The 22942-nt window shown below is 51.6% G+C and overlaps 3 protein-coding genes across 6 annotated transcripts; 2 read left to right on the top strand and 1 right to left on the bottom strand.

Annotated features, from left to right (window-relative positions):
* Nucleotides 1–923: 923 nt before the first annotated feature.
* Nucleotides 924–4703, top strand: DHPS (deoxyhypusine synthase). 3 transcript variants are annotated; one of them, XM_060144910.1, is made up of 9 exons: nt 924–1257; nt 1829–1993; nt 2212–2333; nt 2416–2512; nt 2602–2688; nt 3123–3228; nt 3306–3409; nt 4272–4397; nt 4482–4703. In XM_060144910.1, exons 1-9 carry the CDS (start codon nt 1051–1053, stop codon nt 4575–4577), a joined length of 1110 nt encoding a protein of 369 aa, XP_060000893.1. In that variant the 5' UTR covers nt 924–1050; the 3' UTR covers nt 4578–4703. The 3 variants fall into 3 exon arrangements, with proteins under 3 accessions (XP_060000893.1, XP_060000894.1, XP_060000895.1); XM_060144912.1 differs by lacking the exon at nt 924–1257 and adding an exon at nt 1387–1469; XM_060144911.1 differs by lacking the exon at nt 1829–1993.
* WDR83 (WD repeat domain 83) lies at nt 4588–8685 on the bottom strand. 2 transcript variants are annotated; one of them, XM_060144914.1, is made up of 9 exons: nt 8332–8682; nt 8128–8248; nt 7940–8045; nt 7622–7670; nt 7412–7538; nt 6370–6437; nt 6160–6268; nt 5967–6081; nt 4588–4888 (listed from the first exon to the last, which is right to left on the bottom strand). In XM_060144914.1, exons 1-9 carry the CDS (start codon nt 8432–8434, stop codon nt 4739–4741), a joined length of 948 nt encoding a protein of 315 aa, XP_060000897.1. In that variant the 5' UTR covers nt 8435–8682; the 3' UTR covers nt 4588–4738. The 2 variants fall into 2 exon arrangements, with proteins under 2 accessions (XP_060000897.1, XP_060000898.1); XM_060144915.1 differs by lacking the exon at nt 7940–8045 and having other exon boundaries at nt 8145–8248; nt 8332–8685.
* WDR83OS (WD repeat domain 83 opposite strand) lies at nt 7806–22586 on the top strand. The gene is made up of 4 exons (XM_060144916.1): nt 7806–8875; nt 21392–21497; nt 22001–22098; nt 22193–22586. The coding sequence occupies exons 1-4, from the start codon at nt 8826–8828 to the stop codon at nt 22257–22259; spliced, it is 321 nt and encodes a 106-aa protein (XP_060000899.1). The 5' UTR covers nt 7806–8825; the 3' UTR covers nt 22260–22586.
* The last annotated feature ends 356 nt before the right edge of the window (nt 22587–22942 follow it).

The following is a 22942-nucleotide window of genomic DNA, read 5'->3' as shown; positions in this document are numbered from 1 at the left end:
TTCTGTTCCTCTAATTAAATAGGCTCCTTTTTAACCTCAGGGCCTTTGCACTGGCTATTCTCTCTCCCAGTGGGAATGCCCCCCCCCCCCAGATCTTCACATATGGGGCCTCTTCTGATCTTGGCTGAAATATCACCTCCTTGGCATCCTTCCCCAACCACCTCTCCCTCCAAATAAAACCACCAACTCTTCCACCCACCCCCAACCCCATGGACTCTCACATCAGCCCGTTTAATTCTACATAGCACTTACCACTGTTGTTATCCTTCTAGCTCCCCAAACTGTGGGCTCCAGAAGGGCAGGGTCTGCATTTTGTTCACTGATAAATATGCAGCACCCAGCACAAAGCCCAGTGTATAGTGTAGACTCCATAAACTGCAGAGTGAGAGTGATTAAAGGGGTCCCTCTGGACCAGACCCTATGCATGGTTTGGAGGACCCAAGAGATACAGACAACACCCTCCAGGATCTCAGTCTTGCTGGAGGGAAATAGATGTCAGCCCTGGATCTCAGAGGAGGTCTCTTACCCAGAAAAAGGTCAGGGAAGGCTTCCCAGAGGAGGTGACAGCTGCAGCTGCCAGGGGAAGGAAGACCAGAAGGTTATGCAGCATGTGGAGGCTCTGGAGACTTGCAAGACACGAACAGGGATCACTATCCCATTTGACGAGAGACGCTCAGCGGCAGAAACTATCTGATACTTCCTGGTGATTCGAATTCTGTCCAAGGGCGACGTCTAAGAAGCCATCCTCTCTCTCTGAGAGGACAGAAACGAATGGGCAAGCGCCACGCAACGCGGTGGGTCTCCAGCGGGCTCCTCATTCATCTGAGACTGAGAACACGAGAAACAGGAAATAATGGCTCCTTGAGGCTTCCGTACTACGGAATACACAAGCAAAGAAGGCTGCATCCTGGACTCCGGGCGTCGGCGGTTCATGTGACATGCACAACTTCCGGCCCTCCGCAGGTTGTGCGTGCTGGGGCTTAGAGGTGTTCGAGGCCGCCGGAGGCCTGGCCTGGGGCGGCTCTGATTTGACAGTGCGGCCGCAGGAGCATGGAGGGTCCCCTGGAGAGGGAGGCGCCCGCGGCGGCGCTGGCCGCCGTGTTGAAGCACAGCTCGGCACTGCCGTCCGAGAGCGCCCAGGTCCGGGGCTACGACTTCGACCGTGGCGTGAACTACCGCGCGCTGCTGGAGGCCTTCGGCACCACTGGTTTCCAGGCCACCAACTTCGGGCGCGCGGTGCAGCAAGTCAACGCCATGGTGAGGCCTGGGTGGGACTTCCTGGGTTGAGGGGGCGTGGCCTCCAGTAGCACTGTGGGGTACTTGGGGGCGGGACTTCCTTGGGAGGAGGTGTGTTTATCGTCCGATAGTTGGAGAGAGACGGGGACCCCCTCCTGGGCGCGAGTTTTTGTGCTGGGGAGTGGGTTGGGACTGATTCTAGGTAGGCGGCGCGTTATAGGCAACATGTGCAGGTATTCTGGAATGGGCGGAGTCTGGGGCCAGACCGCGCAGTTGAGGGAGGGATTGAAGGAGGAGCCTAAGGCAGGGCGGGACCTGAGGTTGGATTTGCTTTTCCCAGTGGGGAGAGGGTTCGGGACTGCAAAAGTGATTCCTGAAAAGAGGCAAAGCCTGAGTGTGTGACTTGAGACTTGGGCTGTGGAAAGGGCGGAGCCTGCACAGGGGCGTTCATTCCCTGATTCCAGGTAGAAGTGGTCCCATATCCCTCAGTGGGCAGGGCCTGGGCGCGGAGTCTGTCTCTGAAACCCACCTGGGGTCCTTGGGCTGGAGTTTGGGGCCAGAGGTTAACTCGACCCTGCCCTTATACACCTAGATAGAGAAGAAACTAGAGCCGCTGGCTCAGGATGAAGACCAACATGCAGACCTGACCCAGAGCTGCCGCCCACTCACCGGCTGCACCATTTTTCTGGGCTACACATCCAACCTCATCAGTTCGGGCATCCGTGAGACCATCCGTTACCTCGTGCAGCACAACATGGTGGGGACCTGGTGGGGTTGTGGCCTTGGCCTCTCTGGGTCTTAATGGGCAATAAGATTACTGGTCATTGAAGTGAGATAGGGAACTATGGGTCAGTTTTGTTTTGCAGCAGAGCTCCCCACAAGGGTCACTGGATGAGAGTTGGGAGTTAGGAGTCCTGCCTGGTACGAAAGCAGGGCCTCCCTTCCTTGGCCAACCTCACTGCCTTGTGACTGCAGGTGGACGTCTTGGTGACCACGGCTGGGGGTGTGGAGGAGGATTTCATCAAGTGTCTGGCGCCCACATACCTGGGCGAGTTCAGCCTCAGGGGGAAGGAGCTACGTGAGAACGGAATCAACAGGTGGGGGGCCCTGAGTGGTGCTGGGTAGGGGAGCCAGGCTGAGGGTCCTGGACCCTGATGCCCACATGCCTCCTGTCCCCAGGATCGGAAACCTGCTGGTGCCCAATGACAATTACTGCAAGTTTGAGGACTGGCTGATGCCCATTTTGGACCAGATGGTGCTGGAGCAGAACACGGAGGTGAGGCTGGAGGAACCTGGGGGGGGGGGCGGGTGGCATGGTGGGTGTCAGGGGAGGTGCCGCTGGCTGAAGCTGATGTCTCCTCCTAGGGTGTGAAGTGGACGCCTTCCAAGATGATCGCCCGGCTTGGCAAGGAGATAAACAATCCAGAGTCAGTGTATTACTGGGCCCAGAAGGTGAGGGGCTGGGTGGGGGCAAAGTTGCCAGGCTTTGGCATGTGTTGTTTCATCTTTACAGCCACCTGGGGAGTTGGTACTATTCTTATTCCCACTCCTAGGAGAGGAACCTCAGAAACAGAGAGGTTAGGCAATTTGCCTGAGGTCCCACAGCTGTTGAGTGTGGTCCTTGTATTCTGGCTCTACTCCTAGACTACTGGGAAGCAGTTGGGGGCAGTGCTTAGCAGCCCCCATGGGGCCTGGTGTAGGGTCTCATGCTCCTCAGAGGCTATGGGGCCCAGCAATCAGAAAAACAAGAGCTACCATTCTTTATGTGCCAGGCACAAGTGAAGTTAAGCTCCCTGCCCAGAATCAGGCAAAGAGGAGGGAGTGCTCCCAGACTGCCCCTGCAGGGCTCTGAGCTCTAACCGCTCTCCTGCCTTGCTCTTTCCCAGAACCACATCCCTGTGTTGAGCCCGGCCCTCACAGATGGCTCGCTGGGTGACATGATCTTCTTCCATTCCTATAAGAACCCAGGCCTGGTCCTGGACATCGTTGAAGGTAAGGTGCTGGGGCTCCAGAGGAGCGGGGGAGGAGGGCTGCCTGGGCCCGCGGCCTGACACAGCCCTCTTTCCCAGACCTCAGGCTCATCAACACACAGGCCATCTTCGCCAGGCGCACTGGGATGATCATCCTGGGCGGTGGCATGGTCAAGCACCACATTGCCAACGCCAACCTCATGGTGAGCAGGGATGGAGTGTGTGTGCTCCCTAGTAGGGGGTGGCACTCAGGCCCGTCATGCAGACAGGCCTGTGTACTCGGCCTATGCCATGTGCTGGGTAGACAGCTGTGGACTAGACAGGCCAAGATCCCTGCCCTCCTGGCACTGATGTTCTAGTGGGGGGAGATAGCAAACAGGTGACATGAGTATCAGGTGGTAGTAATTGCTATGGAGAAAAATAAGGGAGGATGACGAGATGGCAAATGAAAGGGGTGCTGTTCATAAAAGGGAAAGCTTCCTGGGAAATGTGACCTGCCAGCAGAGGTTTTTCAGGGGGTGGTCCCATGAGCCATGTGGTTGTCTTGGGGGGTGGGGGCGAGATAGAATTCCCAGCAGTGGAACCAGTCAGTGCAAAGGTTCTGAGGTGCCTGATGTAGGTCAGGGAACAACTAGGAGGCTGGCGAAGGCGAGAGTGGGAGGAGGAGGTGAGGCAGGAGGTGACAGGCAGAAAGTGCAGGGCCTTGAGAGCCACTCAGGTGCTCTCAGGCGCTCTCTGGCTGCTCTGGGGGGAACAAATGAGGGGCCCAGGGTGGGGGCCATAGAGAGGGGAGAGGTAAGTTGGATTTGGAGGTCTTCTACAGAGCTGGTGGCAGATGTGGGAGGGCTCTTGCTACCTAGCAGGCGAGTCTGGAGCAACGCTGCCCACTGTCTGCCCAGCATCCCGTGACCCCTCACTCTGCCCAGATGTTGACGTGGGGCCCTTCCCTTGGAATGAGGGGCAGCCAAGGGCTTCCTTCATCTGGAACACGTCCCTCAGCCTCTAGCTACAGTGCCCTGCCTTGGAGTCTGTGTGGCTGACAGCCCACTCTGCCCCTCCCTACAGCGGAATGGGGCTGACTACGCTGTCTACATCAACACAGCCCAGGAATTTGATGGCTCTGACTCAGGCGCCCGGCCAGATGAAGCTGTCTCTTGGGGCAAGATCCGGGTGGACGCACAGCCTGTCAAGGTGAGGGCCGGCCAGCCAGCTGGGGCACAGGGTCTCCCGGGGTACGGCCTTGGGTCCCGTGGCTCACCTGAGTCCCCTCCACAGGTCTATGCTGATGCCTCCCTGGTCTTTCCGCTGCTCGTGGCTGAAACCTTTGCCCAGAAGGTAGATGCCTTCACGCCCGAGAAGAACGAGGACTGAACACTGGACGGTGCAGCCCCAGGGAGGCCTCACCACCTCCTCTATTTATTAGTTTGCAGACCCAGCTCCTCCCAACTCCTTGGTCAGCAGCATGTCTAGAATACATGGTCTCAGTGGTCCTCCTCAGGCTGTCTCTCTCTGTCCTTGGTCGTCCCCTGGCTTCAGCCTGTGCCATCCTCAGCCTTGTAGGTCTCTTCCCGCCAGCATTGGATGCTGCCCCCCATGGCGGTCAGCAGGCAGGGCTCCGTGGGGTGGTAGGCCAGCGACTGTACCACACTGGGACCTACAGGCAGGGCCAGCGCCAGGGCACCCTGTGGAGTGAGGGGGTTGGGAGTGTCACCAGTGTGTCTCCCTCCCCTCAGCTGCTTTTCCCCCGCTCTCAGCCACATGCGTCTAAGTGCTTCCGAGACACTGTAAATTGAACCAGCCACAAACTGAGCCCCTCAGTCACTCCGTCCTTCTAGGTGCTCAGGTCAAACATCTTGAATCTTTCTCTTACATCTCACATCCCTTTGTCGGTAAATCCTCTTGGTTCTACCTTTAGACCATGCCCAGAGATTGCTGATTCTCTCCACCTTCACAGCCACTACCCTCCTCCACGGCCGGTCACATGTGGGTCCCAGCTTCCCTCCCCCTCTGCCGCCATCTGGGCTTCACCCGCCCACTTGATAGCCTCAATGCCCGCTCCCTTCATCACCCTGCAGACACAGCTCAACAAACACACTTCTTCAAGGAGGCCACCATTCCTCTTTCCACCTGGAAAGTGTCCCTTCATGTGCCCTCCCCTTCAGGGTGACTTCCGGTCTACAGGAACCTCGAGAAGTAGGCAGAACGTTGGCACCTTCTTAGTGCCCAGAGGGAGAGCTGGCCCCTGGACTCTCCAGGGCCCCCTGGTTCCCTCCATCCTCTTAGGAGGCTTACTTCTCTGGCCAAGCCCCAGCTCTGACCCCACTACGCCTGGCTGGTCAGTTCGCATCCTGACACCCCCAACAGGCTGAGACACATCAGGACAGGGCCCACAGGGCTTGGGGGCTGGATACCACAGGGATGCTCAGGGGTAGCTCAGATTTCCTGAACAACTATAGCCCTGTCTCCCCTGAGGTCAGATACCACTATCCCCTCCTCCTACCCCAGGGTCAGTCCCAGTGGCCCTGCCTGACCTGGATTCTGCTGCCGCCAGTGCCATCCAAAGTGCTTCTATCTCCTGACCAGTGCGTGTGTGCCACAACCCCGAGCCTTAGCACATGCTGTGCCCTTTGCCAGGAATGTTCTCACCTCATCCCCTCACTCACTCCTCCTTCCAGCCCCCAGTTCTAACAGCACTCCCTTATAAAGGCCTGGGAGTGACTCAGGTAAGGACCGGGCAGGCCCCCCGGTGCAGAGGCTCACCTCCACCAGGTCCCAGAAGAACACCTTCCCGTCCTCGGAGCAGCTGACCACGTGCGTGTCGCGCTCGCTCAGGCAGCAGTCCAGCTTGTACTCCTGGTTCTTATGGCCCGTGTACCTGGGTGTGAGTGGCATCAGTGGGGGTTTGGGGCCTTACTGGGAGTGGGGGAGGGGCCCCACAGCCCTAAGGACTCACTCGCCCAGCAGCTCCCCTGTGTCCTTGTCTAGAAGCCGCAACGTGGAGTCCAGGCTGGACACCAGGGTGCACTGCCCGTCCCGGCTGAAGCAGGTGCAGGTGATGGGGCCTGGGGGGAGGGGAGGGGAGGGGTGGGCAAGCAGGTCAGGCTGGGGTCTCCCGTGCTGCCCCCACCTTCCCTGCCTGCCTCACAACCCCAGCCACACTCACTGCCCACGTAGTCTGAGAAGAGTTGCCCCATCCTCAGGTCATAGCGCCTTACCCGGCCATCTACAGAGCTGCAAGAGAGGATGGATCCAGCTGAAACATCACAGGCGCCAGTAGGTCCAGGGCTCCAGCTTTGGTGTTCCTGTACCCTCTCACCTGGCCAGGGCCCTGAGAGCAAGGCTGGGTGCCTGCCCTTCCTGGGCACCCTTCACTGTCATGTCATGTTCAGGACTGGCCACAGAAAACATGCATTGAAGTGAATTCATGAGTGGAATTCTGAGGCACTGGCTTTGAGACTCAGCCCCAGGGGCCAATCAGGTCCCACTGCATCTGTTTCTGATTTATACTGAGCTCCTTCTCTGGGCTACACCCTGTGTGGGAGCTTGGGACACAGCTGCTACCAAGCCAGGAGCACTTGCTGCCAACGTGGAGCCTTGCTGACTGAGGGTAATCAGGTCCCCAAGGAGGTGACGTTTGAATTGGTACTTAAAGATGAGAAGGAGCCAGCCATATGCAGTCCAAGGGGGGATGTGTGGGAACTGGGTAGGCCACCACGCCATGCAGCCCAAATGCCCCCAGTGGTGGTATCGGCACTCCCTCAGGTTGTGGCAACATTTGGGCAGCCCTACATGGGAATATTTTTTTTTTAATTGTCTCCTGCAGGTAGAACATCAACTCTATGTAAGTGGGGTTTTTCCTTGTTTTCCTATCTTTTCACTCCTGTATGCTCATTGACTGAAAACGTGACCTGCAGGTGGTGCTCAAACACACTCGGAATAAGTAGTAGAAGGGTAGCCCAGGCAGAGGAAGAGCAATTGCAAAAGTCGGTCCTGGGGTGGGAGCATGTGTGGCATATTTAACAGAAATGAGCCTGGGAATGAATAAAAACTGAGAGCACAACAGAGACCAGACCATGCAAGGCCTTGTGAGTGCAGTGAGGAGAGTAGATTTTTTTTTTTTTTGAGAGTAGATTTTAATCTAAGTACAGAGACAGCTATGATCCCCAGTGGCACCTGGGGAGGGGCAAGGTCCTGGTCCCACTCACCCTGCGAGGACCTCATGGTCTGACACCTTCACGCTGGATATGCCATCCTTGGCTTCGTCCAGCGTCTGTATGGGCTCAGGTCTCCGTGAGCGGCAGTCCCAGCAGCGGATGGTGGAATCGATAGAGCCTGTGAGGTCAGCATGAAAGTGGATCAGGTTTGGGGGGGCCGGGGCAGCCCCCTGCACCCACCTGCCTAGGCCCCGGACTCACCAGACAGGATAACTGTGGCCTCTTCATTAAACTGCACTGTGTTCACCTTCTGCAAAACAGGAACAGCAGCTTAGAGAAGGCTGGACTTTGGAGGATGGGGATAAAAGCAGGGTTCCCAGTGCAAGTTAAAGCAAGGGAAAAGGCTAGGGGTAGGGGAGGTGAAAGTTTTTGGAGGAACTGCAAGGACAGGGCTTGGTGAAGGCGGGGCCGTGGGGAAGGATCCTTGCGCTGTAATTGCGTGGGGAGGGGTGGGTGCCTGTCACCACCTACACGCAATTCCGGTCCTTTCTAACGAGGCCCTTTCTTGCTTGCACTCACCCCCGCGTGGCCCCGGAATTTGCGCACGACCTGCCCCGATGCCACATCCCACAGCACCACTGCCTTGTCCCCGCCGCCGGAGCAGAGACTGCTGTTGTCAAAGGAGCTAGAGAGCAGAGCAGGGAAGATCAGCGTCTACCTCTGGCCCCGGCCTCAGCGCCTCGGTCCCGCTCTGGCCCCCGGCTCACCCTGCCGCGTCCAGCACCTCGTAGCCGTGGCCGCTGTACGTCCGCAGTAGCGTCCCTCGCAGCGGGCTCCACAGCTTCAGGGTCTTGTCGCTGCCGCAAGTCAGACAGTAATTGCCATCCACTGGGGAACACCACGAGGGGGTTACTGGGCCGCCGACTTCAGGAGGCGGAGGTAGGACCCGGAATGACGATAAGGGCGCTCACCATTAAATCGCACGGCTCGCACCGCCCTCTGCCCGCAGTCCAACGTCTTCAACAGCTTCCGAGGCAGCTCCGGGGCCCGCGGTTTTGGCTCCGGGAAAGCCATTGCTCCGCACTCCCTTCCTCACCACCGTACAGTAGCCTGCACTGGGGCTTTCTGCCCTGGGAACCCACGCTTTGGTGTAACCTTATTATTGTCCTCCATAGTCTACTTCCTATTTCTCACTTCCGGGTTCAACGTTTAGGCTTTTTGGAGAAAGCGCTGGAAACACTGAAGCTTGTTTCCAGCGTCTCGGTTTCTTTCCCCACGTCCTGTTTTCTTGGAACATTTTTGGCTTCTTCGAATTCTCTGTCCCCTGGATGGGGGGAGTTCCAGCTCCCGCCGGCAGGAACGGAAGCGCGAGGGCTGAGGGTGTTACTCTAAAAGCCATCCTCCGTTTCCCTGCTGGAAGCCGCCGGAAGCTGAGACTCCCGCAGCGGAAGAGGCGCGACTCGCTATGTCCGCGAACAATATGTCGGACCCACGGAGGCCCAACAAAGTGCTGAGGTGAGGATCCTAGTTGTCATGGTGTTAAAAAGCAAAAAAAACAAAATTCATCTTTAAAATTTAAAGATATAATTGGATTTATCAAATGATTCATGAATTGGGCAGCATCCCATCTAGCAAGTAGAGGGGAGCGCTAAAGGGCTACAGAAAGGGAAAGGTTTTTTAAAGGCAAGGCGAGGAAGTCATAATCAGAAAAACGGGTGATTTCAGATTAGGTCATTTACCTTTTCGGGGAAAAAGCGTCTTATTAGGTGGGGTTACCTCGTCTTCCTTTTGGAGGATGGAGAGGGGAGAGGACCCATGTGACCGACTACCTCATTGGTGCTGACCAGAAAATTCCTGACTGACCGGTTAAGACTACATTTTTGGAGGAGGTTGAAGCTTCGGTTAGGTTAGGTATTGAGCCCTGCTTTGGTTGCTTGGCCTAGCATAAGGGACTCCATTTTTGGCCTGTGGTTTTCTCTTTAACAATGCCCCCTCCTCCCACCCTCCCCACCTTAATCAGACTCTCAGCTTAACTGAGAGATGTGAGCAAAACTTAAGGCATGAGGGCCACTCTCAGCTACTGCTCTGAGGTTCTCGTAGTTTTTCTTGTTCCTTTGTGTGCTAACCAGAGGTTATGATATTTTTGCTTAACCCCTGTGATAGTCACAGGTCCTGGCTGGCTTCAGGTTCACAGTTTTTAAGTTGGTCACTTTTTTGTTACTCTTCTGATGTTCGAGTCTTAAGGAGATCTTTTGCTTGGTGGTTAGTGGCAGTGAGTATGCATTTAAAGCTTTTGAGAGATTAAGTGCACCAGGGAGATTATTATAATAAACAGGATAATTCACAATGTTTGGAGTGCACTTCAGAGCCATGGTCCCCAGGATCCAAACCAGGCAAAATCAAATACGTCAAAGAAAGTTCCCATTGGGAATTCCCTGGGGGTCCAGTGGTTAGGACTCCACGCTTCCAATGCAGTGGGCACGGGTTCGATCCCTCCTAAAAAAAGAAAGTTCCCGTTGAAGGAGTCACCTTCTTAAGCCAACTGGCTTGTTCAGTGATTTTATATAATAGAGTTTCAGCTAATCCAGAAGGGTTAATCCAGGTGCAGCTGGTGGTATTGACCACAGCATAGACACTCCTTGCTCAGCTAAAAGGTAATCAAGGGCTATTCTATTATAAAGAACAACTTTGGCCAGAGAATCTAAGGATCTTTCTTGGGCTGATGGCCCTGCCGAAGGAAATGAATCCTGAGTCATGAAATCCTCATCGTTATTTTTAAAAAAATATTTATTTACTTATTTGGCTGCAGTGGGTCTTAGTTGCGGCATGTGGGATCTTCCTTGTAGCATGTAGCATGTGGGATCTAGTTCCCAGTTCCCTGACCAGGGATCAAACCCGGGCCCCCTGCCTTGGCAGCGTGGAGTCTTAGCGACTGGACCACCAGGGAAGTCCCGCTCATCGTTATTTTTTAACTTGATGATGTAAATCCAGGGGATTTGACTAATGAGGTGTCTTAGTTCCCTTGTGGAATGTCAGGGGCCCAGTTACATAACCTAAGAGGTATTGCCCCCTGTGCACTGGCTATCTAGGCATTCAGAGGCCCAAAGAGAATGATAACCACCATGGACAAAGACCCTATGGGGACACAAACCATTCCCGTTAAGAGGTACTGTTAATGGATTCAGTCACAGGAATTACTGCGTTTACCTATTCCAACCAGGTGTCAGTTAGGTTTTCAGCACGTATGGGAAGAGAATCTCCCATCCTGAAATAAAGTGTTGTTCTAAATGCTTTGCAAACATGGTTGCTGCTGGTGAGATCTCTTAGTGATTGGGGGCAAATCTGATCTAGATTATCATGGGAACATGGGGGTGCAAATGCACTAAGATTTACTAGGTAATTGTGTCTAACTGAGTAAGTTATGATGGGAGAAAGGCAACAACAAGGCATAGGTTGTTCTGGCTGTACAAGTTGAGCCGCATAAGAAATTTTTAGGGGGTTCGATTGTAGTTTTCTGTGACTTTGAGAATAGAAGAGAAATTGGTCACAGGAAGGACCAGGGGGTCTCTGGCATCATGGATAGATTGGAATCTTTGTTGACAAATCCAGCAGTCTGAAAGCTTACCTCCCTTAGCAATGGCCTGGGAGAGAAGGGTGAAAACATCTTTCCAGGTCAATACCAGAGTAAAGAAAAGAAAAAGGAGGAAGGGTTTCACGTTTAGTTCAAGTATGGTCTATAGCTGGCGTCTGGGACAGAAGCAGTCCACCTTGATGTCAGCTGCTTCTCTTCCTTATCAGTTACATTCAGAGGTCTCCAGCGTCTGTACAGGACTAGATGTCTGGTGGAGCCTTCCTTAGCTGTGAGATGTGTACCCAAGGCTCAATGCCTTCTAGTTTTGCAGCAGTGTCAGTGGTTAGGAGCACTTGGTGTGGTCTCTTCCAATGGGCTTGAGGGCTGTCTTCCTCTGATGACGTTTCCATAATACCCAGTCACCAGGCTCCAGACTGTGACCAACAGAATCCTTTGAACTGGGATCTTGGAAGTCTTCTTTAACCTGTCGATGATAGGCCTAAGACATGAAAGACTTATGGTAGGTGGTCATACTAACATGAGATAATAAGGGATCAGCAGAAAGGTGTATACCAATTGACACTGGTCTCCTGGTGACTGTTCCATGTGCAGTGAGTCTATGTTTTCCACAGGGGGTACTGGGAACAGTTGGCATGGCCAGAGGCAATACCTTAGGCCAAGGGAGTCCACTAGTTTTAGCAAGTTTAGAGATTTTTGAGGATCCCATTAGTTCTCTCTACCTTGCCTGATGATTGAGGGTGATAGGGAAAGTGATAATTCCAAGAAGTTTGCACGGTTTTCATTAAGCCTTGTCTGGTTTGCCCAGTGAAGTCGGTGCCTCAATCACTGGAGATTGTGGAAGGTACACCTCGCCTGGTAAACACATTTTCTAACAGCTTCTTTGCCATTGTGAGGGCATCAGCCTTGTGGCAAGGGAAGGCTTCAACCCATCCTGAAAATATACATACAATAACAAGAACTTACTGATAACCGATACTAGGTGGCAGGTGAATGAAATCCAGCTGTAGGTGCTCAGAGGGCCCAGAGGGAGGAGGTCTGAGGCCTCTGGGAACAAAAATAGTTTTTCCAGGGTTATGGACCTGGCAGGTCAAACATTGGTGGTAAACTGTTTTTGTAATTTTGTGTCTCCCCACCAATGTCTATTCATCATTTGAGTCATCTTAAATGCACTGTGGGGCTTCCCTGGTGGCTCAGTGGTGGAGAGTCCGCCTGCCGATGCAGGGGACACGGGTTCGTGCCCCAGTCCGGGAAGATCCCACATGCCGCGGAGCCCCTAGGCCCGTGAGCCATGGCCGCTGAGCCTGCGTGTCCAGAGCCTGTGCTCCGCAACGGGAGAGGCCACAACAGTGAGAGGCCTGCGTACCGCAAAAAACAAAAACAAAAACAAAAACAAACTGCACTGTGATGGGTGAAGGGATGCAAAAACTGAAAAATGGGGTTTGCCGTGGAGCTGGAAGTGGCCATCCTGGGTTTCCCATAGCCCCAATTGTTCATTTAATTTACAACCATTGTTTGTGCACCTTAATTCCTCTGTTCAGGGAATTCCCTGGCAGACCAGTGGTTGGGACTCTGTGCTTTCATTGCCGAGGGCCAGGATTCAATCCCTGGCGGGGGAACTGAGATCTCACAAGCCGCCCATGGTGTTGCCAAAAAAGAAAAAAAAAATTAAAAAAAAAATGTCTCTGTTCAGGAGCAGGCTGGTGCCATGTTACAAGGACATCAGGATGGCCAGTCAGGCAATGAGGGGTCATTTTTTGCTGAAGCAAAATGGTCTTCATCCATATGTGCCTTATTTATTTATTTACTGGCTGCCCCGTGCGGCTTGCGAGATCTTAGTTCCCCTACCAGGGACTGAACCTGGGCCACCACAGTGAAAGCACCCAGTCTTAACCATTGGACCACCAGGGAATTCCCAGTGCCATAATATTTATACTCTGTTGCTGCTGTCTGCATGAAAGTCAGCTAGGGCATTCCTGGAACTCAGGTTCAGTCCTTTTGGTCTGAACCTCAATTTTTTTTTTTTTTTTTCTTTGCGGTACGCGGGCCTCTCACTGCCTTGGCCTCTCCTGTTGCGGAGCACAGGCTCCGGACGCGCAGGCCCAGCGGCCATGGCTCACGGGCCGAGCCGCTCCGTGGCATGTGGGATATTCCCGGACCGGGGCACGAACTCGTGTCCCCTGCATTGGCAGGCGGACTCCCAACCACTGCGCCACTGGGGAAGCCCTGAACCTCAATTTTAATGATAGCAATTTCAGAAGGTAAGAGAATAGCAATAAGAAGGTAGTTTATTTGTTGCCCTTTTTCTTTTTAAATAAATGGATTTTTTTCAGCATTTTTAAAAACAATTATTGGGCTTCCCTGATGGCGCAGTGGTTGAGAGTCTGCCTGCCAATGCAGGGGACACGGGTTCGTGCCCTGGTCCGGGAGGATCTCACATGCTGCGGAGCGGCTGGGCCCGTGAGCCATGGCTGCTGAGCCTGCGCGTCCGGAGCCTGTGCTCTGTAACGGGAGAGGCCACAACAGTGAGAGGCCTGCGTACCGAAAAAAACAAAAACAAAAAACACAATTATTTATTGATTTATTTTTGGCTGTATTGGGTCTTCGTTGCTGTGCGCAGGCTTTCTCTAGTTGTGGCGAGTGGGGTCTGGTCTTCGTTGCGGTGCGCGGGCTTCTCACTGTAGTGGCTTCTCTTGTTGCAGAGCACAGGCTTTAGGGGCGTGGGCTCTAGAGCGCAGGCTCAGTAGTTGTGCTGCATGGGCTTAGTTGCTCCAAGGCATGTTCGCCCAGACCAGGGCTTGAACCTGTGTTCCCTGCATTGGCAGGTGGATTCTTAACCACTGCACCACCAGGGAAGCCCTGCATTTTTGATTGGGAGCCCAGAGGACATAAGAAAACCCCTTTGTTTCCATAATATCCCCAAATCATGGATGACCCCAAAGGCATACCAGCTATTGGTATAAATATTAACAGTCTGTCATTTGATAACTTGCTGCTTTAGTTTGTGGGAAGTTTCCCTTTCAAGTTATTCATATTGGTTAGTAATATCATAACCAGCTTGGAAACAAAGTATCCCTTTTTCATTTTTAGAGTAGGACCCATCAGCAAGATTAGATCAGTATGTTCTTACCTGGCAGTCATGGGGCTCACCTTTGTCAGGCAGGGGTGGTGATGTAGCAGGGTTAAGGACGTTGCAACATTTAAGATGTTGAGTAGGTAGAAAGCAGAAGGATCTCATAGGAGGTTAATCTGCTTGCAGAGAAATGTTGAGTCATTTCAGAGTTAAGAAGACTTTGGACAGCCTGAGGAGTTTGTAAATAAATGCCATTACCTAGGGTTAGATCTGCTGAGGCTCCTACTAACTTTGCAGCTGCAGCTATAGCCTTAAGACACTTGGTATAGGGACTGGCAACTGAATCCAGTTATATGCTGTGATAGGAAACAGGCTATGTTTATTGCTATGCTCTTGTGTGTGCATTGCCAGGGCTTGCTTATCTCTTTCATGCACGCCTAAGGTGAAAGGTTTTGAGTAATTAGGTAGGCCTAGGGCTGGCGGTTCTTACAGCACTGGTTTTAGTCTTAGAAAAGCCTGCTTATGTTTATCTTCCCTAGGAAGGGGCTCAGGGACTAAAAGTTTAGTAAGTTCATAGAGTAGGAAAGCCAATAGAGAAAAATTAGGAACCCATAGTCTACAGTAGCCAATCAAGTCTAGAAATCCACAAAGCTGTCGCTTAGTTATAGGCATAGGACATTCTTGGTTTAGCCTAATCCTTTTTGGAGATAGCTGGGTTCCTTCAGCACTAGGTAATGAACAGTATATAGAGATAATTGTAATTTTTCCTTGGAGAGTTTATGTCCCTTTTGTCAGTGGAAATAATCAACAACCAACCTATAAGAATTTTAGGGCTTCCCTGGTGGCGCAGTGGTTAAGAATCTGCCTGCCAATGCAGGGGACATGGGTTCGATCCCTGGCCTGGGAAGATCCCACATGCCGCAGAGCAACTAAGCCCATGTGCCACAACTACTGAGCCCACGTGCCACAACTACTGAATCCCACGCGCCTAGAGCCCGTGCTCCACAACAAGAGAAGCCACGACGATGAGAAGCCCACATACCGCAACAAAGAGTAGCTCCTGCTCGCCGCAACTAGAGAAAGCCCGCGCACAGCAACGAAGACCCAACACAGCCAAAAAAACCCCAAATAAATAAATTTATTTTTTTTAAAAAGGATTTTATTCAAGCCGACCTGAGGACTGTAGCCCAGGAAACACAGATTCAAGAAGCCCTTGAATTGTGTTTTGCCAGACTACAAAATGGCAGAGGCTTATATAGGCAAAAACTGCAGTTACATAACTTGTTTGTCAAGAATTATAATTGGGGCTTCCCTGGTGGTCCAGTGGTTAAGATGCCACGCTTCCACTGCAAGGGGCACCGGTTTGATCCCTGATCAGGGAAGTACCGCATGCCACGAGGTGCAGCAAAAAAAAAAAAGGAATTATAACTGGAACTGGCAAGAAGTAAGGGTGCCTGTCAAGCAAGGATTGGTTGGGGTCTGAAGTGGTTGTATAGTTACAGTGGGAGATCTTGAGACCATAAGGTTGCAGCTGGCAGCTGCTAGCAGATATTGTCTTGAGAATAGTGGTGTAGTTAAGTTTGATACAGTTCAGAAAATTCAAGTTCTCGGTGATGCAGGAATATATCCACATCCACAATGACCACCCGGCTCCATTTCGATGCCTGAAGCACAGTTCTGTCTTGTCAGAACAAAGAACAAACATCGAACATAATACATTCCTTCAAGGTTTCAAGAGACAGATTAGCACATACACAGTGAGTCAGCATGACCTTAGTTTTGGGGAAGGGAACCTCATCTTCAAAGGAGTTGATGCATTGGCATCTTAGGGATGGCGTGAATGGACATTTATCCCTATCTTCAAAGTGGACATTCTGAACAGTCTGATAACTGTATTCCATTTTTTGTCTGTTTGTTTTAATGGTTAAAGCAGATGTACAATGTCTGTTTGACAGGGCACAAGACGGTCTGCTCTAATTAGCAAAAAGTTCAAGCCCAGGGGACTTCCCTGGTGGTCTAGTGGGTAAGACTCCAAGCTCCCAATACAGGGGGCCCAGGTTTGATCCCTGGTTGGGGAACTAGATCCCACATGCATCCTGCAACTAAGACGCGGTGCAGCCAAAATAAATAAATAAATAAATAATAATAAAAAAAAGTTCAAGCCCAGTCATGTATGAGCTAGGATGACTTCCCCATACCTCAATATGTGAAAATTTCTTCCATCACTTCTCAGCTAACTGTTGCAGCAGATACATGGAGTCTTTTATGGATGCCTCTTTGGTTACTGAGCACAGCAAGAAGTCGTCTGCCTATTGTAAAAGAGTTGATATCCCCGGGACTGGCGGGTCCTTACATTTTGGTGGAGCACTTGGGAGAAATAAGAAGGGGCCTCAATGAGCCTTTGAGGCATGACTGTCCAGGTGTATTGCTGATTGTTCCAAGTTAAGGCAAACAGATATCAGCCGTTGGGGTCTACAGGGGTGCTGAAAAAGGCTGAACCAAGGTCTGCAACAGTGAACCATTTTGAGTCTGGTGTCACTCATGACAAAAGGGTGTTCTGGGTTTGCAACAACTGGGAAATGGGGAATAACTGTCTCGTTAATAGCTCTTAAGTCCTGAGGGAAGGGATAAATTGGGAGACTGGAATTGACAAATACACACTACTATATATAAAATAGATAACTAATAATAAGAACCTCCTGTATAGCACAGGGAACTCTACTCAATACTCTGTAAAGACTTAAATGGGAAAAGAATCTAAAAAAGAATGGATATATGAATATATATAACTGATTTACTTTGCTGTACAGCAGAAACTAACACAACATTGTAAATCAACTCTACTCCAATAAAAACTAAAACAAACAAAACCTTTCCCTGGGGGGAAAAAGGAAAAACCTCAAGTTCTGGACAAATCTCCATCCTCACCCATTAGGTTTCCAGGCTGGCAGGATCTGTGTGTCATGGGGGCTAATACAGGGCACGATTACCCACTGGGAGATGAGATCTTTTGTTGCGGGTGTGAGGCTTTAGTGGATATTGAGGTAATTGAGGAAGAGGTTTAGTTATGTGTCTCTGAATCTTTATAGGCTCTGTACTTTTTATTGTCCCAGTGTCAGTATTAGAAATAGCACACAGGTTTTTGGGCACCTCAATTAAATTAGGGGACTTCTGTTGGAATCCTTCCTCTTCTACGTCAAGGACAGATTGTAAGAACGTAAGAGAACATCAGGTTCAGTTTGGTCAGGAAATTTTACGGTGAGGTCCCCATTGGAAACAAAATGTATTAGCCCTTTTAACTTAGAAAGCAGATCTCTACCTAACAGATTGACCGGGGCTATGTCACATAGCAAAAAAGAATGCTTTTCAGTCAAAAGTCCCAGAGTCATTTGTATTGGTTGAGGTGGAAATTCTCTCTGAACGTTTATTAGATACTTCTACTAAGGAAACCTCTTTTTCACTCTGAGGGATTTGTCGTCCTATGGGAGTGGGGTTTAAAGTAGAAAGTGTAGGGACTTCCCTGGTGGTCCAGTGGGTAACTCCACGCTCCCAATGCAGGGAGCCTGCGTTTGATCCCTGGTCGGGGAACTAGATCCCGCATGCGTGCCGCAACTAAGAGTCTGCATGCTGCAATTAAGAAGCCCGCCTGCTGCAACTAAAAAATAAATAAATAAATAAAAGTAGAAAGTGTAGCTCCATTATCGACTGGAATTTGGCACGGTTTCCCATTAATTTTAATTTTAGTTTCCCCTTGGCTGTTTAAGGGAATTACTGATAACAGCTTACTGGAGAATCCTTCGGAATACTGAGGGGGTAGATGTGGGGCACTCAAGTTGAAGAATTTGCATAAGACCTTTGAGGACAATCTTTTTTTCCAGTGTCCCAGTTGATTACATGTGAGACATTGGGTCTCGGGCCAGCGTTTTGATGGTGGACCCCTAGGAAGGTGTTATGTTAGGTCTCTGGCCTTGGAGCTTTTGTAGCTGTAAGGCCAACAACTTGGAAAATTTTTGCTTGTGGTCTTGCTCTAAGGTCATTTCAAAGTGCTCAGCTATGGTCACTGGCTCCATCAGACTGGTGGTCTCCCATCCTATTTCCTGTCTTTTTATCAATGCACTAATCTCAGGAGATAATCTACTTGCAAATAGGGCAGCTAAGAGCAGGTTGAGTGACTCTTTTATATGGGACCGGAACGCCATAGGAGGAGTGCTTCCAAGCGTGCCTTAAAGTTGGCCCAATTCATCTTTCTTTGGTTTGCATGTTTGAATAACAGACCGATCAGTTGGGGTAGGGAAGATCCTAGGAATGGCTTATAAAAGGTCAGGTGCTGTTTTGCCAGCTTTCTCTGGTTGAGGATCTTGAAGATCATCCTCCGGGTTTTGCCATTTTGCTTCCTGTGTCCATTTGGTGCTTCATCAGGTCCTACCTGCATGTGCACGAGCTGATAAAGATTTTGCAGCCTGGGATCGAGGCCCTGATAATGACTCCAGATTCTTCAAAGAACTTTTGGGGTTCCTCCCTAGGTTTAGGAAATGCCTTAACTATGGCCCTTAGTTCCATCTTTGACCAAAGAGTGAAAGATACCCGAGGAGGTTCGTCTGCAACCTTGGGTAGTTCTCTCTTACATGGTAACTGTTGAATAGTCCCTTCAGAGTGGAAAAGCAGTTCAGAAAGAAAATCAGTAAAACATGAGTACTCAGGGGCTTCCCTGGTGGCGCAGTGGTTGAGAGTCCGCCTGCCGATGCAGGGAACACGGGTTCGTGCCCCGGTCCGGGAAGATCCCACATGCCGCAGAGCGGCTGGGCCCGTGAGCCATGGCCGCCGAGCCTGCGCGTCCGGAGCCTGTGCTCTGCAACGGGAGAGGCCACAACAGTGAGAGGCTCGCGTACCGCAAAAACAAAACAAAAACAAAAACAAAAACAAAACCAAACATGTGTACTCAGGTAAAGAAGGAGAGAGGGGCTTCCATGGTGGCGCAGTGGTTAAGAATCTGCCTGCCAGGGCTTCCCTGGTGGCGCAGTGGTTAAGAATCCGCCTGCCAATGCGGGGGACACGGGTTCGAGCTCTGGTCCAGGAAGATCCCACATGCCGCGGAGCAACTAAGCCCGTGCGCCACAACTACTGAGCCTGCATGCCACAACTACTGAAGCCCACACGCCTAGAGTCCGTGCTCCAAAACAAGAGAAGCCACCGCAATGAAGAGTAGCCCCTGCTCTCTGCAACTAGAGAAAACCCGCGTGCAGCAACGAAAACCCAACGCAGCCAAAAAAAAAAAAAAAAAGGAGAAAGGAGAGCAGTAGGAGTCATGTCAGCCCTTCCTTTTTTGTTTTAGGTACTTCTTGTGTTTTAGATTTTTCATTAGCCTTTTTGTAACCCATCTTTTAATGAAACTATTTTGGAAACTTGAAGCCTTTTGGAAGCTTCCATATACCAATGAAAATAGGTATCCCATTCTGTTTGCTTAATTTGGAAACCCTCACTTTCAAGGGCACTGTTTTTTTTTTTTCTTTTTTTTTTGCGGTACGTGGGCCTCTCACTGCTGTGGCCTCAGCAGCCATGGCTCACGGGCCCAGCCGCTCCGCTGCATGCGGGATCTTCCCGGACCGGGGCACGAACCCGTGTCCCCTGCATCGGCAGGCGGACTCTCAACCATTGCACCACCAGGGAAGCCCACTTTTTTTAAAAAATAAATTTATTTGTTTTTTGGCTGTGTCGGATCTTCGTTGCTGCGTGCGTGCTTTCTCTAACTGTGGACAGGGGGCTGCTCTTCATTGCAGTGTGTGGGCTTCTCATTGCGGTGGCTTCTCCTGTTGTGGAGCATGGGCTCTAGGCCCCCGGGCTTCAGTAGTTGCAGTGCGTGGACTCAGTAGTTGTGGCTCGCGGGCTCTAGAGCTCAGGCTCACTAGTTGTGGTGCACGGGCTTAGTTGCTCTGCGGCATGTGGGATCTTCCCGGACCAGGGCTCAAACCCGTGTCCCCTGCATTGGCAGGCGGATTCTTAACCATTGTGCCACCAGGGAAGTCCCTCAAGAGCACTTCTGAAATAAACAATCTTGTCTCACTGACACATTCCCCACAGTGGCCACTGTAATTCTAGGTTGTTTTTAGTAATATTTTGCCATTTTTGTAGATATTTACAGCTTTTGGGATTATAGTTCTTAGACATAAAAAAGGCAGGTGTGCTGATGGGTGGCATGCTTGATTCATTAAAGGTGAAAGCTCCCATCTCTCTTAGCCTCTCTTAGCTGGCTTTATCTACACAAAGCAAGACAGACAAACATGAATACCTTAACATTCCACCTGTAACCAGTTACTGCGGCCTGGCCAAGAAAAAGGCCCTGGGCGCACCACCACCAACTGCCTACACAGAACCTGGGGCTGGGGGAAAGGATTGAACCAGCAGACCCCAAATGGGGATTGTGGGCTGATTCCAAACGAATGGGGAACTGCAGCTGCCACCAGCAGTGCCCACCGTGGAATCTGGGAAAGGATCCCAAATAAATGGGGAACAGCAGACCATACCGCCAGCAGTTCCTAACATGGAATCTGGGAACAGAACCAAGGCTGGGGGTTTCCAACCAAATGAAGAACTGTGGTCCGAACTACCAGCAGCTCCCAACGTGGAACTAGTGATTCCAGACAAATGGGGAACTGGCTGGAAAGCCAATTAGACTGGGAGTGACACAAAGAGAGCAGAGGTCAGAACTGAGAGGAACTTACCCATGGCCCCCAGAAATGGCAAGAAAGACAGTGGACTCAAAAAGGGGTTCATGGGTACCATGCTTATGTTTCTCGTCCCCGAATGCTGTCAGAGGTTCACTTTGGATCCTGTCGCTGCCACCAGATCTGTTGAAAAAACAAAATTCAACTGAGTAAATTTTAAAGATCTAATTGACCTTATTGAAGGCTTCATGGATCAGGCAACATCTCATCTAGCAAGTAGAGGGGAGCTCTAAAGGCTACAGAAAGGGAAAGGTTTTTAAAGACAGGACAAGGAAGTCATAAACAGAAAAAAGGATTATTTCAGATTAAGTCACCTCCTTTTTGGGAAAAAAGGGTCTTATTAGGTGGGTTACCTCTTCCTTTGGCGGATGGAGAGGGGAGAGGGGCCCATGTGACACTACCTCATTGGTACTGACCAGAAAATTCCTGACTGACTGGTTAAGACTACATTTCTGGGGGAGGCTGAAGCTCCAATTAGGTGAGGTACTAAGCCCCAGTTTAGTGGAAGGCCTAGCATAAGTGACTCCATTTTGGGCCTGTGGTTTTATTTTTAACAATGGGAATGGGCCTCGCGTTGTGGGTTGGAGGCCCAGGGGAGCACCTGCCCATCCTGGGGGCAGAGCTTGAGCACCCCAACCCTGCTGCAGGTACAAGCCCCCGCCGAGCGAGTGTAACCCAGCCTTGGATGACCCAACACCAGACTACATGAACCTGCTCGGCATGATCTTCAGCATGTGTGGCCTCATGCTCAAGGTGGGCAGGGCTGAGTTTCCTTCCCGTAGCTCTGCCTGACAGTGGGGAAGGCATGGATTCAGAATGAAGCAGGGCCAGTGCTGAGGGGGCAGGGCTGTGGTGATGCTGGGTGAAGAAGGCTAGAGCTGTCGGGGAAGCCAGGTGTCCGGGTCAGGGTGGCACATAGGACGTCAGTCTGAGGGTGGGGCCAGGCTTTAATGCAACTTGGTGGGGACTGGTGGAGAAAATGTGGGGTCCGTAGCACGATGGGGGATGTCAAAGGCCAGGCTCCTTAGGCCTGAGGGGACATGGTGGGGTCAGAGATGCAGGACAGGGAGTAGGACCAGAACTTGGGTACCTGGAGTTAACTATGGGGGTCTGGAACTGAGAGACTCCTGGGGCTCAGGGTTTGAGCTGTATCAGGTGGAACTGGGGTTGGAACTGGTGCCTGGGAATGGCCCTTGTGGGGGCTCACTGGGGTGCCTCTCACCGACCTAACCCACCCACCCACCTACCTCTTCCAGCTGAAGTGGTGTGCTTGGGTCGCTGTCTACTGCTCCTTCATCAGCTTTGCCAACTCCCGGAGCTCTGAGGACACTAAGCAGATGATGAGTAGCTTCATGTGAGGCTGGATCTGGAGAGGGAGGGACTCCTGGGTGAGGGGAAGGGGACCCCAAGCCTATCCATCCTGGACTGACACCTCTCTCCCATCTCAGGCTGTCCATCTCTGCCGTGGTGATGTCATATCTGCAGAACCCTCAGCCCATGACGCCCCCCTGGTGATGTCAGCCTAGAGGGGTCACATCCCGGACCCCTCTATCTACCTTACGCCCTAGGCCTGGCCCATGGCTGCTCAGCCTCCTGCCCTCAGCTGCAGTCCTGGGCTTCCCTGGGTGAGGTAGTCTTGGGGCCTGCAGCTGGATGGAGGGAACCTGGCCCTGTCCTTGGGATCCCACTTCGCTGGAGCAGAGAGGGGAATCTCCTGGGTCTACCCCTCCTGCCTTCCTTCCCCACCCTGCCTGCTGTTGGGGGAGATACTATCCGTGTTTCTAGGTGTATCCACTTATTTTCTTGTTGAAACCAGTTAATAATAAATTTTTGCATTCTGGTTGTTCTCTTGAGACCTCTCTCTCCTTCTATGCATTGTCATAACAGGGGGAAGGGCTCTAGTTCCTCCACTTAAGTCAGGCTGGGGGTGGGGTCCCCAGTCTGGAGCCTTTTGGTTAGTTCACCTGCTTATTTCACAAGACTCGAGCCTTAAGTCAGCTGCCAGAGACTGAACAGTGGTCCCTGCCCTCTGGCAACTCAGCAGACAGCCCTGCTGATCTAAGGAATCTGTGCTTTGGTTTTCTTATCAGAGGAATGGGGGTACTGTCAGCAAATCGGATGGACTGGTAGGGACTGGGGGAAGGCATGAAAGACTGAGTTCTCCCCCACCTGCCATGTTCTCACTCCTCATCAGGGGA

The sequence above is a fragment of the Lagenorhynchus albirostris genome, chromosome 3, assembly GCF_949774975.1.
Source record: "Lagenorhynchus albirostris chromosome 3, mLagAlb1.1, whole genome shotgun sequence".
NCBI lineage: Eukaryota > Metazoa > Chordata > Mammalia > Artiodactyla > Delphinidae > Lagenorhynchus > Lagenorhynchus albirostris.
Note: the sequence above shows the minus strand (reverse complement) of the source record. Positions and strands in the feature narration are given on the sequence as shown.

Coding starts and splice junctions, on each gene's coding strand:
- WDR83OS (XM_060144916.1), top strand. CDS start 8,826: ATGTCCGCGAACAATATGTCGGACCCACGGAGGCCCAACAAAGTGCTG. Junction 8,876..21,391: donor AGGCCCAACAAAGTGCTGAG/GTGAGGATCCTA, acceptor ACCCTGCTGCAG/GTACAAGCCCCCGCCGAGCG. Junction 22,099..22,192: donor CAGATGATGAGTAGCTTCAT/GTGAGGCTGGAT, acceptor CTCCCATCTCAG/GCTGTCCATCTCTGCCGTGG.
- DHPS (XM_060144910.1), top strand. CDS start 1,051: ATGGAGGGTCCCCTGGAGAGGGAGGCGCCCGCGGCGGCGCTGGCCGCC. Junction 1,994..2,211: donor ACCTCGTGCAGCACAACATG/GTGGGGACCTGG, acceptor TTGTGACTGCAG/GTGGACGTCTTGGTGACCAC. Junction 3,229..3,305: donor GGTCCTGGACATCGTTGAAG/GTAAGGTGCTGG, acceptor CCTCTTTCCCAG/ACCTCAGGCTCATCAACACA.
- WDR83 (XM_060144914.1), bottom strand. CDS start 8,434: ATGGCTTTCCCGGAGCCAAAACCGCGGGCCCCGGAGCTGCCTCGGAAG. Junction 7,671..7,939: donor AATTCCGGGGCCACGCGGGG/GTGAGTGCAAGC, acceptor CCTGTTTTGCAG/AAGGTGAACACAGTGCAGTT. Junction 6,269..6,369: donor CTTCTCAGACTACGTGGGCA/GTGAGTGTGGCT, acceptor CCCTCCCCCCAG/GCCCCATCACCTGCACCTGC.